The following is a 17343-nucleotide window of genomic DNA, read 5'->3' as shown; positions in this document are numbered from 1 at the left end:
TATCTTCTACAGTCCCATTCCAGTCAGAGCTGCTGACAGCTATTTTTTCACTTGCCTGAATCCTAAAATCTCTTTTAAGAGGAAATTCACACGTGAAAGGAAAATGTGGCTTAAGAAACAAGAGGAATGCTTGCGAATTAACTAACCAAGACTTATGCTCATAGCTTTCTTGTTACCAAGAAACAGGAGAAATGTGAACTCTCCTCTCACTCTCCCTGTGATTTTCAGTTCACATCTGGACTTTTAGCCACTGCCCTAATGAGCAAGGAGTCATATATATTACATGGGGATACAGCAGAGCAATGAGTTGATGATCGTGTGGAACAGCTTTCCTTACCATTAGCTTTGTGCTGGATCAAGTATTGGCCTTTAAAGAACTTGCACGTTGAATTATCTCCTTTACAAACTCCACAGGCATCCAGTACAGCTTTGGAACCAAGTCCATGATCACACCCTACTTGCTGCAACCGAAAGGCACAAGTGAAGGACTCAGACACAAGGGAATTTGAAAAAACAGCTGGATTTTCCATAAAGGAGTCAACTGCCCACTTAAAAAAATATAGACATTAGGATTGTAAGAAACTTAGTTTTATCTTACTTCACATATTCCATCAATGCAAACATCATATTTATTTGGAGAACACAGGGTTCCGTCCTTCACTTTGCTGGACATTGCAAAGAAAAAGTCAAAGTCTTCAGCTGTGCAGTACAATTTACATCTGTCTTCCTCTGGGAAAACAAAAACAAAAACAAAAAACAAGACAAGAAAGTATTAGCAGAGCTGCAGCACAGTTTAAAAAAAACCCCAAACCAGTACTATTCTATTTTGGAAGAACGTGTGGGTTTGACTGTCCACACACAGAATTCGGCATTCAAACCCAGTGTGAAAACACGCACATTGCATTAGCTCTGCTGATGTGGCCCCGATTTCAGTTCCACTGGTTCCCACTTTCAAATTTCATTTTTTATTAAGAGAAATGGGAAACTGTAATAATTTTATTTAATTTTTAATTAAAATTTGAAAAAGGTAAGATGGCACAAATGATCAGTTCAGCTGAAAGCTAGGACTGGGGACAGAAATTCCCCTAACAAAAGCACTTTTCCTCTAAAAAATCCCAACCATTGTCAATCAAATTTCTTATACACAGATGGTATGTTATGCTTATAAAGCATATAAAATAGCCATGCAATTGTAAATATTGCAACAATTGCTGAAATACACAATTTTAATACAAAAAGTGCAAAAACTAAAACAGCATAACCAAATTGTGAAGAACATGAAATTGGATTCAAAATAGTATCCTTTTATTCTTAAATAAGCAGCTGGATTTTCAATAGTAGTTTCTAGAGAGGCAAGGCATCTGTAGCAATTTTGAAAACCACATCATGTTTTCAGGACTATAAATGTAGATCTTGGGGGAGATCTTGAAAAGCAGCAAAGAGACTAAGGACAGGCATTTTCAAGTTCAGAGTCACACGGAGACATCTTGCTTTTGAAAATTATGCCCTTTGTCCCTAATTTTAAGCTCCTATTTCTTTTACTAAACGCAGCCCCTACCTTTAAAACCAAAGTAGGCTGCCTTAATTTCTGTTTAACAAGATGCATTATTCTCCCTATTGTACAGCATCCATTGTTACACGTTGTGAAGCCATATTTCCTCTTTCCTCTGTTCACAGTGGCTGTTGGGACACAGGTTTGTAAATACTCATGAAAATGCCTGCAAAGTCCTTTGAAGAAAATATAATCAGGCTATGAATGAAAGTTACATGTAAGTGTATATATATAATTATACACTTACTATCATTAAAAGCAAATTTGCGCAAGTGCTAAATGAAGCAGCTGCAATGTGACATAACCCAGCCACTTTTAGTCAAGTAGTAGCAATTTCAGCTACAAACTGTGCTTTCAAACTACAGAAAATATTTGATGTATCTGGTAAAAATGAATACCGATTCCAAATATTTGCAAAATAAAGATGTGTAAAGTAAAAATAAGCTTTGCTTGTACAAAAGACAAGAAATAGTTATTGAGACCTTGAGATCTCTTAGTAAAACATGACTTTAAAAAATTTATGCCAGTGCATTGTTTGCTTTTCCAATTCTCATGGGACTATACCAGCAGAAAAGTCAAAAGGTTGATTTATTGTTACGTTTCGAAATATGAGAACATTCCAAAGGAAGGAAGATTCTGGTGGTGTTATTGTGGGAGCTCACATTTCCCATGCTGAAAAATCCATGGAAATTGTTTTGTTTTTACACTACCAGATATGTAATATAAAATGAAAGAGAGGGGTAGCAACAGCCAGGGAGTCACGCTAAGGACAAAGATTTGAATTCACAACCCAAATCAGTTCTGCATGTTCCTACAGGCAGCAGTGCATGGAAGGCCGGATTCAACTATGCTAGAAAGCAAACACATCTCAAATAAGCCAACTGAATTTCTGTTTGCTTACATCGGGGTGCTATTTGCCCAAAGAATATGGATGAATTACAGCTTATAGCTTGCTTCCTGCAATTGCCTTTGTCCATCAGGGCTGTGGCATAATTACCTTCCACTTTAGTGTATGGCTTCCACTTGTAGTACCATCCCCGGAAAGGTTTGCTGTTGTATTCTGCACACTGCTGGGCTCGGAAGTCCAAGCTATTTGCTGGACAGGGCTGGTGATTACAAAGCTGATAAATACGACTGGAACCTTGGCAGAATTTGCCGCCATACTGTGGCCTAAAATAAAGAATAAAAAAATTATTTTGCAAAACCTGCTTTTTTGTGATTGGCATGTTATATGTGTATTAACAGAGAAAATGAGAGGACGCATTCTCTTAGGAGATCAGTATCTCCTATAGAGGCCATTAATTTTCATGGTTCCTAAAACCAAGCAAAGCAGTTGCCATGAATTATCTACTTGGATCACTGCAAACTCAGCAAAGATGCAACCATCTAGAGGTGAGTCATGTTTTCACTAATTTAAATTTATAGGGCTATTTTGTATTGGCTGGTTTCAATCTTGTTATATGGCTATTTTTGCTCTGCTGTAACCCAGGAATGAACATGTGCAAAGAATTACCTATCACAATAAGAGTTAATAGAGGATAACATAACACTGATCAAACATAAACAGAATGAATAATTACATGTGGTTGTTCATTTGTTTTGTAAATCACTTTGAAAAAATGTGCTTTTAAGCAGTCAAAGGGAAGGAGGACTGTGCATAGTTGTCCTGCTTCGGGAAAGTGCTGGAATTCATGGATAACTTTAAACATGTCACATCTACTTCAGCAAACCTTACCTGGGCCTTTCCCTTCGTTCTGGCCGGAAAGAAAAGAGCACATTCTATTACTTTGCTACTATCTTATGTTACCAGAATAATAGTTTTTAACTATTTGGTCTAGGCAAACGACTGTAAAACAATGTAAAATGTAAGACTTGCTCTTTTTAAAGTGACTGAGAGGTCTCATGAGCTGCTGAGAAATGTGTTCACTCACTTTTGTATTCCTTATGGATCTACACAGGAATTCACTGATGTTATTTTTGCAGTTTCACAATGCTCAGATATACATCTGCAAGTACTGAGCCAAATCTTCAAACCACCAAATTCTAAGAAGTGTTTGTTGTACTATACAATTCTTGCGTCAAGTGAAAGGAAATGTAACAGTGCTGCACTTGCATACATTTAGATAATGATTTTTAAAAAATAGGGAACATACATACTTGGAAGACAAGCTATGGACAGCTTGCCCATATTACACACGCGTTAAGGAAAAAAATAAAAGATACTGAATAATAAGATATAAACTAACAATAATTAATAATAATAGTATAAAATATACAGTCGCAACAAGTATAACTGGAGTTGTTTGTTTAAATCCCTAAACATTATAACTATTCCCCATAGCAAGTATCCCATGCAGGTTCTCTGAACGTGCCTCCGACTGGAGTAATATGGAGACAGCCTGGTGCAACACGGATGAGAAAATCCAGGTGCTTTTCCTGTTTGCTTTATTATAAATTTTAACCCCCATATGTCTAACTGCCTAACCAAGCTGGAGTTTGGGTTTTGTGTTTTGAATTGGCTTTGATTGTACACTATATCTGACTTTTTCCAGAATTCTGGGCTACAAAACAGTCTTTCAAAGGAAGAGGTGGAAACCCACCTGCTGCTCTATTTAAAACTGGGATAAAGCACCAGCAAAATGTGTTGTGGAAAAAGAAAACGACTTCCAGTGGCTTTTCTTGAGGTCACCTACTAGCTAAACTGACACTGAGTGTAACAGCCGAGGTCTTAAAGTCAAATTTTCTGTCATAGTTGGTGGCAGTTCAGTCTGTGAGGGGCAGGGAGGGTATGTACCATCAGTGAAGTGGGAATATTTATGTTGACTGTGCAATTGGTGAGAGCTCTCAGTTAAGGCAGCCAAACTGCTGGGTCCTTACTCAATTCTCTGCTGACTTTCTTTACAGCTTCAGCACATGTATGGTTTTTGACCTCCTTCAGCCCCAAAGAACAAATCTGCTTTAGTGTAAGGAAAAGAAGCAACCTCCTTCCAAGTAAATGCCACCAAACAAGCAATATAATGGAATTATTTATGGCTAGATCGTGATTTCTAGCCACAGTCTTGCATTTGCAGATGGTATAAAATTCCACCAAACTAAAGGAGCGCTGAGAGAGGCATTCTGCTTCCCGGCTCTGTTACAGCATTTTAATATTCCAGTACACTCCCAGTACTGAAACTGTTGGCCGGAGAACTATGGAAACTTCCCCACCTTCGTTTTTTACCAACAAGATGTCAGTAAGAGTTAAGCAATTCATGAGAAACTAGATGTATGAAAACAAATTTCTGAAAAAAGACTATTACCTACACTGACAAAATCACACTTCTATTGGTGACGTTTATACCACCCGTAGATTTTGGGTTGACTGTCTGCAGAAGCTCTGTTGGTAACTGCACTTACCATGGAATTGTAATTGTAAGCTCAGAGGCTGTTCCAATATTTCTACAGTTGTACACTGCTCCTAATACAGATATAACCTACACTTTTCACCCATCTGTACACCTCCCCGGCATTGGCTGGGTAAAGACAGGTATAGGTACATATGTATATATAGGTAAAGATACCTGCAAGAATAGATGCTGTTAGAGCTGAGGCCTTGGAGAATAATTGGAAAAGGGAGAAATTTGGTGACAAAGTCCAGCAAAAAAAACAGTCTCTGAAGAATGATTTGAAAAAGAAGTGTAAGTGCAAAGATGTAAGTGCTCCACTTCATAAGAGACTCCAATATTAAAATGCTACAAGAGTAGCTTACGTTAATTCTGCAGTACTCTTTTAAGAATAGACTTCATGGACAACAAACATAAAATGGATAGTCACTGCAAAGCAACACAGAGAGTGAGAAATCCTGGAATTAATCTGATCAAGGAAAGTATTTTATGCGTTACAGGGAATTTGACTCTGAAATTCTGGACTCCTGCTTTTTCATGTTTTGTAATCATTTACATTAAAGTGAGAACATTTCTGCTCATATTATGACCAGATTATGATAGTATCACAAAGCTAGACTATTTTATTCTGCCTGAATTTGAAAGGTCCACAAGGTCTTTCACAGTCTTCTGTTTAATTAGTATTTTAAATGGCATCGTTACTTTGCATCAGTTTACATCTGCATTGTCCCTAATCACTGTTACAGATATTGTACACAAAAGATTAAAAAGATGTGTTCAAGCAATTTTGATTTAGTCTTTTGATTGCATACATGCCTAAAACTCCATTCTGCTCCTCCTGAACAATGCACTATTGTGCAGTGGGCAGGATGCAGTCCCGCAGATATGATTTAGGTATTAATTTAAATCTCTCGGGCACTCTTCAGGTTCTTTCCCAGCTAAACTATTAAATTATGTAATCTATTTCTATCTTGGAAAAGTACCTCAATTGTAAAATGTTGTCATGTATGAAAACCAGATCCATGAAATTATACTGTGACAATTTACAGAAACATAATGATTTTAGCAAATCTGCATAGTCCTGTGTTCTGCAGATGACCTCCGTAGGTGTTTGCTGGTATGAATTCGTACATAGCTCCGGTGGTAATTCAGAAGCCATACTGAGAGCTGTCTGGGTGTGGGCACAAGGTCTGTCTGAAAATTGCCAAAAAAAAGGGAACTGAATTGGTTGGATATTATTTGCAAGAGGAGAATTTCACATACAAACACAGGTAATGAGATGTTCATAAGCAGCAGCCTGAATTTGTGTTCTTCACCTGTCTTTAAGCTTCTAATAAGATGTGTCATCCTTAAAATCACTGGAAACCTAGAAAACTCCCTCAATGTTCGTAAGAACTCAGTTGCTTTGAAAAATGACTACTTATTTAAAAACCTCGTTTATGGTCCAGTCAGTTCTTCAGAGATCCACACCTTGTATTTCTTACAGAAATACATTTTATTCTTTCATTCTCAAAATTTTGCTATCCAAAATCATCTATCAAGCTTTTGAACAAAATAAACATTAGCTCCTACACAAATCTGGATTAGGAAAGGGAAATAAATATATTACATATGAAATAATATACATATATATACTGAACTATATAAACATCTGAAATATATTTCAGAAATTGAAAAAGAAAGGAATCATTATTCTTTGTTTATGTGTAGTTGTAGAGGTGAATAATGAACAGTGACTGGGTTATAAATCATTCCATGTGGTGTAACACTGAAAATGGATAGTATCATTTTTCTAATGATTCCACATTTATACAAAAGTGCTGTGATGGGAAACACAGCTACCTGGATATTCGTACACTGTTGTGTGGATGGCTTATTTATAGTCCTGTCATTTCATCACACTAACTCTGAGAGGGATTTATAGCATCTTCTCCTTGCTCTAACTGAATTATCACTAATATAACAAAATTAAATTTAGTATAAACATCATCCAGTTCTAGTATCAAGCCTTACTTGGTTACATAAGTCTTGCATCAAGTCTTACTTTAATTAGAACAGACAGATCACTCTGAATGCAAGTTTTAAATACATAATGCTACAGTAACACCCTTCATGTTAAACAGCTTCTTTTTGAAGACCATTGGAAACCTTAATCAGTTATAACAGTGCACCAAAGTGAAACATTTCAACTACTGGACATCCTTCTGTCACACAGGGAGAGCAAGGGAAGCCTTATGACTAAATGCAAAGAACAATGTGCATACATGCAAATTTAGCAGGCAAAACAGGGATCGAAGTAGGAAGACCAAAAATGTATGTATGACATGTAATTGAGACCCTGCAGTCTCTTGTTAAATAGTTCAATAAAGCAAAATATCCAAGTAACTTTATTTATCCAAATACACTAAGAAACAACAGAAAAGGTTGAGAAAAAGCTCGGCTACGGATCTGCAAAAACTGGCTTGACTGAGTAAGGGTAATAAAGACTATTTTAACTAACTCACATTTTCCTATAACATAGTATATGAAGCGTGGATATTATTACTGCAGCACTGTATAGTAGGTGTGAGGCTTCTTTACAGCCTCATATAAACTGTGTCATATTTTCTCTGTTTTTTATTGCTGCAGTTTAAATGCTGTTTTTATTGTGTGCAATGAAGAATACATGTGTCTATGCCTGTTGAAGTTGTATATGAAATAAAACAGTGAAATCCTTTTTCCTTGTAAGTTGAAGTGAATTGAGTAGTTGGGAAAGATGCTGGTGAGATAACACTTTACCTCTACTTTGAAATAGTATTCTAAGGAATAGTAGTATTTACAGTGACAAGACATTCACTAGAGGAAAATACCAGAAATGTTTCATGAGTTTGCATATGACTCTAGGGTTGAGCAACTTTATTCTGACTCGTGAAACATAAAAGAATGCAAAGAACACAACAGACATACAAAGACATCTGTCTAAAACCATTTTGATATTGGCTGCAACCATTTTTGGTTTAGTATCCTGGATAATATGATCTGATCAGAAGTCTTAATAGCTTTTAAGACCTTTTTTCCTTGCTCTTAAATGATTAGGTGTGAATATGTCTGTGTGGTGTTTCCTTACTTTTGCAGGTATTTGATAAACTGTAGTGAAACAAAATAAATTGAGAAAGTTGGGCACTGTAGATGTTCTAGTTCTCTAGCAGTCCTCAGACAGCCACTACTTTCCAGTATCATGACACATTTCTGTCTTTCAGCTACTGACTGGTCATGTTGGACATGAAAGAACGGTCTTAGAAACATTTTCACACATACTATTTCCCTACAGAAATGGACTGTAGGACTTTTTTTTTTTTCTTTCTAATAACATCAATAGTTAGCACAAAATTAATACCTTTTCACATCTATGTCTTACTTTGGATTATTGCAGTGTCTTTCTTGATATGTAACCCCACCTCCACAAGTGCGAGTACACTCTGACCACTCCGACCAGGCCGACCATTGGCCATTTACAGGCTTGGGTCCATGATCACCGTATTTGACACACTGACCTCTTCGACACCACTGCCAAAAGAATGCCAAAAAACATCCCATCAGAGTTAGCGGTACCTAGTAGATGCAAAAAAGAAAAAATCCACATTTAAAAGCTCCAGTGCTTAATCCTAATAAACCATGAGGTCACCCATTGAACTCAACGAGATGGTTCACAGTAGGCAAGGACTCTGAAGTAGGACATCGATCCATACAATGGTATAGATAAGTTATGTCCTAAAATTTGTCCAAGTTCTGAGTTGAAGATCTCTGAGGTACACATTTTCAAAATTGTTCTCTTGGAGAGTATCTTTTTGGCTTACTCTTCCCCAAAAGATCCATGTTAATTTATGGTCCTGTGCTGTCAGAACCTCAAAACTTCCCATGTAATTCAAAAATAGCCTGCTAAAATTCTAACAAAATTTCTCCCTTTTATCAATCAATTATGAAATACTGCACAAAGAGAAAAAGTGAAATGGAACATTTGTCAGTAACTTGAAAATTAAAACAATATTCTACCGGAAAAAACATTACAACAAAAGAAAATATTTTGGGTAACTATAGCTGAGTGTAAATTAGAAGGTTCAACTAAAACAAATAACCATTCTCTTTTAGTAGCGATCACTGATGATAATATGCACGATGGTCTTAGTCTGTATAGCAAATATTATGGCTTAAGGAATGTTTATATCAGAGTGGAATTTGAAGCCTTGATCTACTTCAGTTATAATTAATGGATTTTCTTAGTGATTTAGATTTGCCAGATGTATCTTATTCCATAGCTTGTTGGGAGAGGCATCACTCCTACCATCAGAGAGTTGTCACTGTGAGGACCAGTCCTGACTATGTATCGCATCACAATCTTTTAGAGAGCAATCCTGAAGCCCATGGTAGCAAATCTGGAGGGATCCAGATAAAACTGGTTTTGACAGGAGCTGGTATTTGACCCAATATAGTCTAAAAACAAGTTAGAATGACATGGTCCTATTCATAAAACAACTTACCATACTTATACCACATGCTGTTCCTTCCGCTGCTGGCATGAACTTTGTCTCACACCGATGCCCCACTTTGTGACACCAGAGAGATTTACAAATATCCTGAAAAGAAAAAAGTACTCCCTATAATACTCATCATTTCCATTATTTCCTGGTGTTTAGAAAGCATAACAAAAAATACACGCCTTTGCTACCTTAAAAGCCATATAGATAAAAACTTTTCTGAATTTAGAAAATCCAGGGTTTAAAATTCATAGCACAGCCATATCCTGTATATTGCTTTCTTGTTTATGCTTCCCTATGTATTTTTTAAAACTATTTTTTGTGTGAGACTATAATAGAATAAAATCTGTGTTAAAAAGTTCAAGGCTAAAATTTCATCAAGTCTATAGTGACTATAATACTGTGAAGAGTAGATTTTCTAAAGCGCAGGAGGTATCTGGAAACAGTCTCTTCACGGTGCTGTTCACTCTCTTTGTTTATGAGCTGTAGAAGAAACACAGCTGCCATCACCTGATAAACGTGGTCAGTATAAAATAAATCAAAATACTCCAGGATAATAAGAGGAGTAAAAGAAATGACAATACTGCTTTTCAGAATGAGCACTCCAGATTATTTAATAAAACGTCTTCTCTGAAGAGACCAGCAAGGAGTGCAGCAGTCACTAAAATAATGGGTTAACCTAAATTAATCCTTCATCACGAAGACAACAGTATAAGTTACATTTTTATTGTTCTAAAATAACTCTTTAGATCTTTTCCAGACTTTGCTGTCAATGCATGGGTAAAACAAAACACAAGAAATTTAGGCCTTTTTACCCCCCACCCCATGCAAGTTTTGATCAGAAGTCTGCTGCCTGCTCATTTCCTTAGCACGGCAGGCAAGGGCTCGTGGGTCTTACATATTCGGCTGCACTCCTTGTGACTCCTGGAGAGAACACATTTCTTTCTGAAACTCCCCTCGGATTTAGATATTCCTCAAAACAGGCCAGTACCTTCAAAGCAAATTGCCAAGCAAGATAAGGTAGAGAAATAGCCCAGGCCTCTGAAGAACACTGTATTACTTGTACTTATTTAGTGTACTGCAGTTCTCTAATATAATTTTAAGTTTTCAAAAGTATATCCATAGGTACCTTTACAAAGCTGAGGTTGCACAGTTTTGCTTTCATTCCAAATTGCCATTTGCACTGGGTATCAGCATCATAGATCTGCCCTGGCAGTTTGTCAGGGTATTTATACTGTCCTGTTTGCTTAGGTTCATCAATCAGGCAGGCAGCTTGAGCTGTACTATAATGAGAATGTATATTAATCATGACTATGATCTTTATATCAAAATATTTTAATTTGCTACAGACCAGCAAAAACACATAATACGCTATACAGTACCTTTAACTAGCTTTAGAGGTATGCACTGAAATGAGAGTATCTGCCTGCAGGAGCCAAAAGATCCTAGCATCTTGTTGGTAGCCTGACCTGCCAACTTTTAAGGAAGCAGGAATTTTCAGGCTTTAGGACTGTTGTGACAACAAGAAAGAAGGACGTCAAATTCTCTTCCTCCCATTATTCCTGTGTAACCAAGAACAAGGTGGTCTAGTCTGCTTCTTTCCCTTCAATGGATTCCCAAAACCAGGAATCAACAGGCACACTGCCTCATTTCAGCATTCGCTTGGTGTGGACAAACAGAAGGCTGCTGCAGCTCGGCTGCTTTGGGTTGGCTGTGTCCAGCTTAATACCAAAAAGTACCCTATGGTCTACTTTTTTCCTTTGTACATGCTTGAGAACCCATCTATGCGTACAGAAGGTGACTACACTGGATTTATCATCCAAGTGTAAGTCTCTTGGACCATGCTGCACGCTGGAGGGCTTATGTGACTGTTGAGTTTGCAATTTACTCAGGTACTCAGACTATGTTGCATCGTTGCAGCAGAACAAAATCACCAGAACTCTGTCACCTTTCCTGCTGCTCTGAGATACTAACTTGGAATCCAAGGATCAGATCCACAGACCTATCTAGGAGCGTGATTCTCACTCTAAGGAATTAACACGTAAAATGGCTGGTTTGGGTCTGGGTTCTTAGTACCGCTTACAAATTTTTTAGTAATGATGTACAGCCTACCTATGTATGACAAAAAAAATAAAAGGGAAGTTGTACAGGACTGCAGTTCTGATGACATTAAACACAGACCAAAAAACCAGTTCATTTAAATGCATCACTGAGTAATGCCAACATGCTAGATATCTTTCTTTTTTTCCTTTCTATTCCCCCCAGAAACAGTATATGACAAATGTAAAATGTCCTTACTCGTGACAAGAGCTAGATCAAGAGAGAAACTCCAGTGAGAAAGGCCACTAATGTTAATTTACATTTTGTAATGACTTTGGTACCACTGTGTCTGCCCTCTTTTGTGTTCACTTCCTACTAATTCTCTAATAAACTCAGCTGCTGACAGGAATGCCTGGGAAAGAATGATATGCCAGTCATTACTGCAGGATATCCACGGAGGGCGAAATTCCTTCTTTTGAAATGAGGCAGGAAAAAACCACTTCTATGCCATACCAGCTATACGCTTCATAAGTCCAAGTGTGTGGGCTCAAACAGTGCACGGGTTTCAGTACATTTTAAAAGAGGTGAATTTCACACTTAAGTAATTTTTATGTCTGTTCAAGAGTTCAAGCCCAGTTACTAAAGATACATTCCCTGGCACCGGCCCAGATTTACATCTGACCTACCTGAGAAATTTGTTGAGATACTGCCTGCTGCATACTGACCAAGAAAACACTCCATTGTTTCCTGTGAGTGTGGGAGACATAATATTACCCTCAGCTTTTCTACAAGGATTTCCTTCTCCATCATGAATCATACCAAAGCTGAAAAGAGAACCAGGTGTGAGAGTGAAAATTGAGGTTAATCAGAAGCAAAAGACAATTTGGGGCAGAAGAAACACTTTCTGGGTAACAGCTCTATGCTCAAAGTCCACAGGGAATGTGGAATTCATCCCTTTCATTCCAAAGGGATGAAAACACATGCACCGTACAAATGACTATTAGTATGAAACAATATGTATCATAGAATCATAGAACAGTTTGGGTTGGAAGGGACCTTTAAAGGTCATCTAGTCCAACCCCCCTGCAATGGGCAGGGACACCTTCAACTAGATCAGGTTGCTCAGAGCCCTGTCCAGTCTGACCTGGAATGTTTCCAGGGATGGGGTATCTACCACCTCTCTGGGCAACCTGGGCCAGTGTCTTACCACCCTCACTGTAAAAAATTTCTTCCTTATATCTAGTCTAAATCTTCCCTTTTTTAGTTTAAAACCATTACCCCTTGTCCTATTGCAGCAGGCCCTGCTCAAAAGTTTAAGCCCATCTTTCTTATAATCCCCCTTTAGGTATTGGAAGGCCGTTATAAGGTCTCCCTGGAGCCTTCTCTTCTCCAGGCTGAACAACCCTAACCCTCACAGCAGAGCGGCTCCAGCCCTCTGAGCATTTACTCGTACCTGCCTATAAATTTATCAGTTTAAAACACACATGCAGTCTGAGCCTTTCTTTGCCTAGTGGTAATGCCTGTTGAGATGAATGGTGTGGAGATCAGAATCCAGGGAAATATCAGTGTTACACAGCTGTGAGAATATAACATCACTGTCCTCCTAATAGGAGGGAAGAGCTACATAGCTGCATTCCATCTGTGGCAAAAGAAGTGGCATTGAATGAATACAATACAAAGTATGAATATAAAAATATTATTCTTTTCCTAATTCTGGCCACTAACTTGCTATATTATCTCAGGTAAATCACTTTCTTTTCCTTGCCTTTGTTATACACTGTCAGTAACTTTGTCTAGACTGTAACCTCTGTAGCGGGAATATTGCCTCTTGTTGGGTGCTTTGCTCAGTCTGCAGCACCACCAGGCCCTGCTTTCAGGAGGAGAGGTGTTAGGATAATATAAAGAATAATACACAATAATAAAAACCACATTAAAAATGACAAATTATGTGGAGCCTATGGTTATAATAAAGCTAATTTTCCATGGTTTTTTTCCTTTCACTGTTTTATATTTACTCACTGTACAGGACAGCTGTGAATTTCAATGTGTTTTGAATAGAAGTTTCATAATCTGTTACTTTAACATTGTAGTACATTGGTGACTTTATGAATGTAATCTGTGCACATGCAGGGAATATCTAATTTACTGGACTCGATCCTCTGCTGTTATAAATCATTGCAGGCTCATCAGAAATACTGCATATGTTGCCACCAGCTGAGGCTCCAAACTTGCTAAAATATATGGGCTTTTTCTATAAATGGACAGAGAAAATCCCAACTGAACTAGTATTTTAGAATCCTGTATAAAATACGAACTTTGTTCACATACATTGCAGCCAAAGAATCCACAGTTTGTATGCCCACTGACACAATGGGCTCTGCACTCCCAAAGGAGCTGTCAAGCTTTCAGGTAAAAACAAGAGAAAACCATAAAAAGGTGTAACAACTGAAGCTACTCAGTGGATCACAGAGTGTGATCTATACAATATACAATATTCTCTGACTATGAAATCCTTAGGTTAATATATTCACAGCACCTCCAAGGCTGTCACAGGTTTTTTTGCTTCCAGGAATCTCTGTATCACAGAGACTGAATTCTGCTGTCTTACATCACGTACTAGGCAGTCTCAGGAACACGAACAAATGATAATAAAGACTTTTTGTATCTGGCACAGATTTTTTTCCAGGAGGTAAGATGCATTTTATTAGACAGGAGTATGGAAGTAAACCAAAGAAAGGCTGAATAATATGAGAATCAAAGGCAGTGGTGAAAAAGAAAAAAAAAACCCAACATTAAAAAAATTCCAAGCATAATCTCTCAAAGCAAATAAGAAAATAAACAGGAAGGAAGGACATTAAGAGACTAAAGGGGATAATTCTTGAAAAATAACTTCTGGTCCTGACTTTCTCCTAATACTGTTCGAAGGGTATTAAAAATGTACTGAGGTCAGTGAAATTGTATCAGTGTGACAGGAGGATCAAACAATATATATTTTACATGTTTGGTCCCATTGAAAGCGTTGGCACAATTCCCACGGGCTTCACTAGTAGCTGGATTATTCTTTAATTCCTTGTTTCCCTTCAGATGTACAGAAACCTCTGAAAGGGTCACTCATGTAGACATTAGGTCATAGTATATACTGTAGAGCATATTTGTACAATGAAAACTAAATAGTCCTGATTCAGTCACGCAGAATAGGAAGGATTCATGCCGTGACCAAACAGCAGAATACAGTACCACCACTTTTCAAAGATACTCTGTGCAGTAACATTGCTGCACAAAATAAAGATCCTATGCCCATGTTCTATCTCACCCTTGATTTCAGGTTTGTACCACATAGAGAAGATATGCTTCTACACTGCCAGTGGTTAGACAGACTCCAGCTTGAGCTATGGTGAAACTGAAAAGCAAAACCGTGCAAAAAGTTGTGAAAAATTATTGGGGAAAAAAACAGGATAGCAAAACCTAATCATCTTCTTTAGATTTAATTCAACGATTCAGAGAACAGCTGAAGCTCCATGGAAGATTATTACTGATTTTGTTTGAGAGACGACAAGTTCTTAGGAAAATTACAGTTCCATTACCATAGAAATCAAATGGAAATCCAATGGATATAGACACAGAAAGGCAGAAACCACCATAACGGCTGTTTTTAGTCAAATCACACATGAAATAGTAGAGAGAACAAAGGAGGACAGGTTGGATGGAATGAATGGCTGCCAGATCCTATGAAACACCAGGTCTTCTGGGAAAGGAACCTGTAAGAGACTCGGAGAGATCATTTCTCCATACTGTCAACTGCAGTGTCCTTTCTCTTTTTGGAGCAACCACAGTGATACTAAAAACAATTTGTCTACCAGAACATGGCAGCAGCGTGGGAAACTTGTAGATTATTGTTGTCAGCTTTTACTGTTTGTTCTGGTTATCACCTGGAATATATAAATATATAAAATGTCAAAAGTAAAAAAAGAATATAAAAGGAAAGCACCCTGAGCAGCTGATTCACCATGCTAAAGAACACACCTCTGAGTGAAGAGTCTTGACTCTGTTTGGCCTAAAATCGCTTGTAGTTTCCTGTCAAATTAGAAATATTTGTGAGGTACCTGTATCAGAATAAGGTCCCCTCTGCCTATGGCAGCAGAATCGATCAAAATCCCACAATGCTTATTTTCACAATTGTTGAAGAGATGATATTTAATAAGGCAAATGCATTAACTGGATGCTCTATATATTGTAATCATATATAGTTCTCTATAAATTATCCATATTTAACCTTTTATATTAACTGGTGTTATGTTTCCATTCACTTAAATATTTATTTATAGAAGGAGCATGTAAGACTTATGAAACTTACTTGTGTCCAGATTCATGAGCAATTGTAAAAGCCAGTCCAAGGCCTGTATCTTCATTAATGGTGCAACTACGGTATTTGCTGCACATGCCACTGATAGGTGCAAATCCTGAAGGAAGGAAGCAGCAGAATAGCTTGTTGCTCTACAGAATTCCAAATACATATATCATCTGCACTGGTCCCAACAAGCCAGTCTATTGTGGTGCATGAAGATGGTTGTCTACTGCATCAGGTTTATCATGAAAGAATTACAGCAGACTTTTATTTGACAATAAAGGGACTCCTGTATAAGAAGTATAATTCAAACCTCCCCTCCCGAAATACACTTTACTTGTTAAGATTATTCTTTCCCCCCGTCGTGTCTTTACTGCTCCCAAATTAGGGAGGAATCCCATTCTAAAAGGGCAAGTAGTCATAAAAAGAAAAAAAAAATAAATCAGAGCATCTCAGATATATTATCGAAGTCAAAAATATTCCTTGAAGAGGTGACAATCCAGAAGGATGTCTTCAGATAGCTTATTTTGCCACTTTTTCTGGGGCAATGATACCAGTAATACTCTTTTTCTTCTAGGTACCTTAAAGACAAATACGTAAAAACAATACTGTTCTTTCCTCTTCAAGAAGGCTAACATTATGTGCAAAAATGGACTTTTTTATTTTAAAATATTTCAGTCTCTGTCAATCAAGATGACACCCACGAGTTTCACAGAATGTGTTTTCAAATCATACCTAAAGTATCACAGGGCTCATTTTTCCAAGAGCAGATATCAAAACCTGTAAGCAAGATGGCATGGTCATGGCGCTTTCCATTCTTCCCAACCAGGGCAGATTGCCATTGGCAGAAGCTGTTCAGCGACTGGTCCGCATGGTGGTTAATCAGTAATCCACCCTGCAGATAATTCACAGACACAGAAATAAGGTGCTTCCAGTACTTGAGAAAGGTGATTGGAAAAATAAGAGTTGGTTAGGGAAAAAGGAATTACTTTTTCAGATTCGTTCTACATAAACTTCTGTATTCCCACATTAACTCTCTGTGATGAATGATTCAGTTGATGAGTGAATCTATTACAAATGTAAAATAAAACTGCACCTCTCCCTAGACACATAGATATTTTCAAAGTCAGTGGTTGGAATTACAGTGTACAAATATATTTGATTCCTGATAAAGCTGAACACTAAACCATTTTTAACCTTGTGATTAAAATACTTGGAGATTTCTGTGGAGTAAAATTATTATCCAAGTAGATCAACCTATCACAAATTTCTTTTCGTCAACACAGATTTTGTCTTCTTTTGTCTCAGCACCCTTGGCAAAAGAATTGGCTCCACTCCCACCTTTTGTTACATGTTATTTTCAGCTTGGGACTTCTGACTCCTTCCCCCTTCTGATCATCACTGAACTTCACTGAATTTCACTGAATTTTTTTAGAGTTGGAAGGGACCATAGAGAACATCTAGTCCAACTCCCCTGCCGAAGCAGGACTGCCCACAGCATGTTAGAGC

The 17343-nt window shown here is 37.6% G+C and overlaps 1 protein-coding gene across 2 annotated transcripts in view; it reads right to left on the bottom strand.

Moving 5' to 3' along the window:
- Positions 1 to 17343, bottom strand: part of ADAMTS18 (ADAM metallopeptidase with thrombospondin type 1 motif 18) — a 78717-nt gene that overhangs the window by 28301 nt on the left and 33073 nt on the right. For both annotated transcript variants that reach the window (XM_074157936.1, XM_074157937.1), the window contains exons 7-15: positions 16570 to 16729; positions 15844 to 15949; positions 12176 to 12313; positions 10579 to 10732; positions 9453 to 9548; positions 8333 to 8481; positions 2550 to 2722; positions 599 to 729; positions 338 to 461 (exon numbers count right to left, since the gene is read on the bottom strand). In XM_074157936.1, coding sequence (XP_074014037.1) covers positions 338 to 461; positions 599 to 729; positions 2550 to 2722; positions 8333 to 8481; positions 9453 to 9548; positions 10579 to 10732; positions 12176 to 12313; positions 15844 to 15949; positions 16570 to 16729 — 1231 coding nt within the window. The remainder of the gene's footprint in view (positions 1 to 337; positions 462 to 598; positions 730 to 2549; positions 2723 to 8332; positions 8482 to 9452; positions 9549 to 10578; positions 10733 to 12175; positions 12314 to 15843; positions 15950 to 16569; positions 16730 to 17343) is intronic.

This window comes from Numenius arquata, chromosome 13, assembly GCF_964106895.1.
Source record: "Numenius arquata chromosome 13, bNumArq3.hap1.1, whole genome shotgun sequence".
Classification (NCBI taxonomy): domain Eukaryota; kingdom Metazoa; phylum Chordata; class Aves; order Charadriiformes; family Scolopacidae; genus Numenius; species Numenius arquata.
This window is presented reverse-complemented; position numbering and strand designations above follow the sequence as displayed.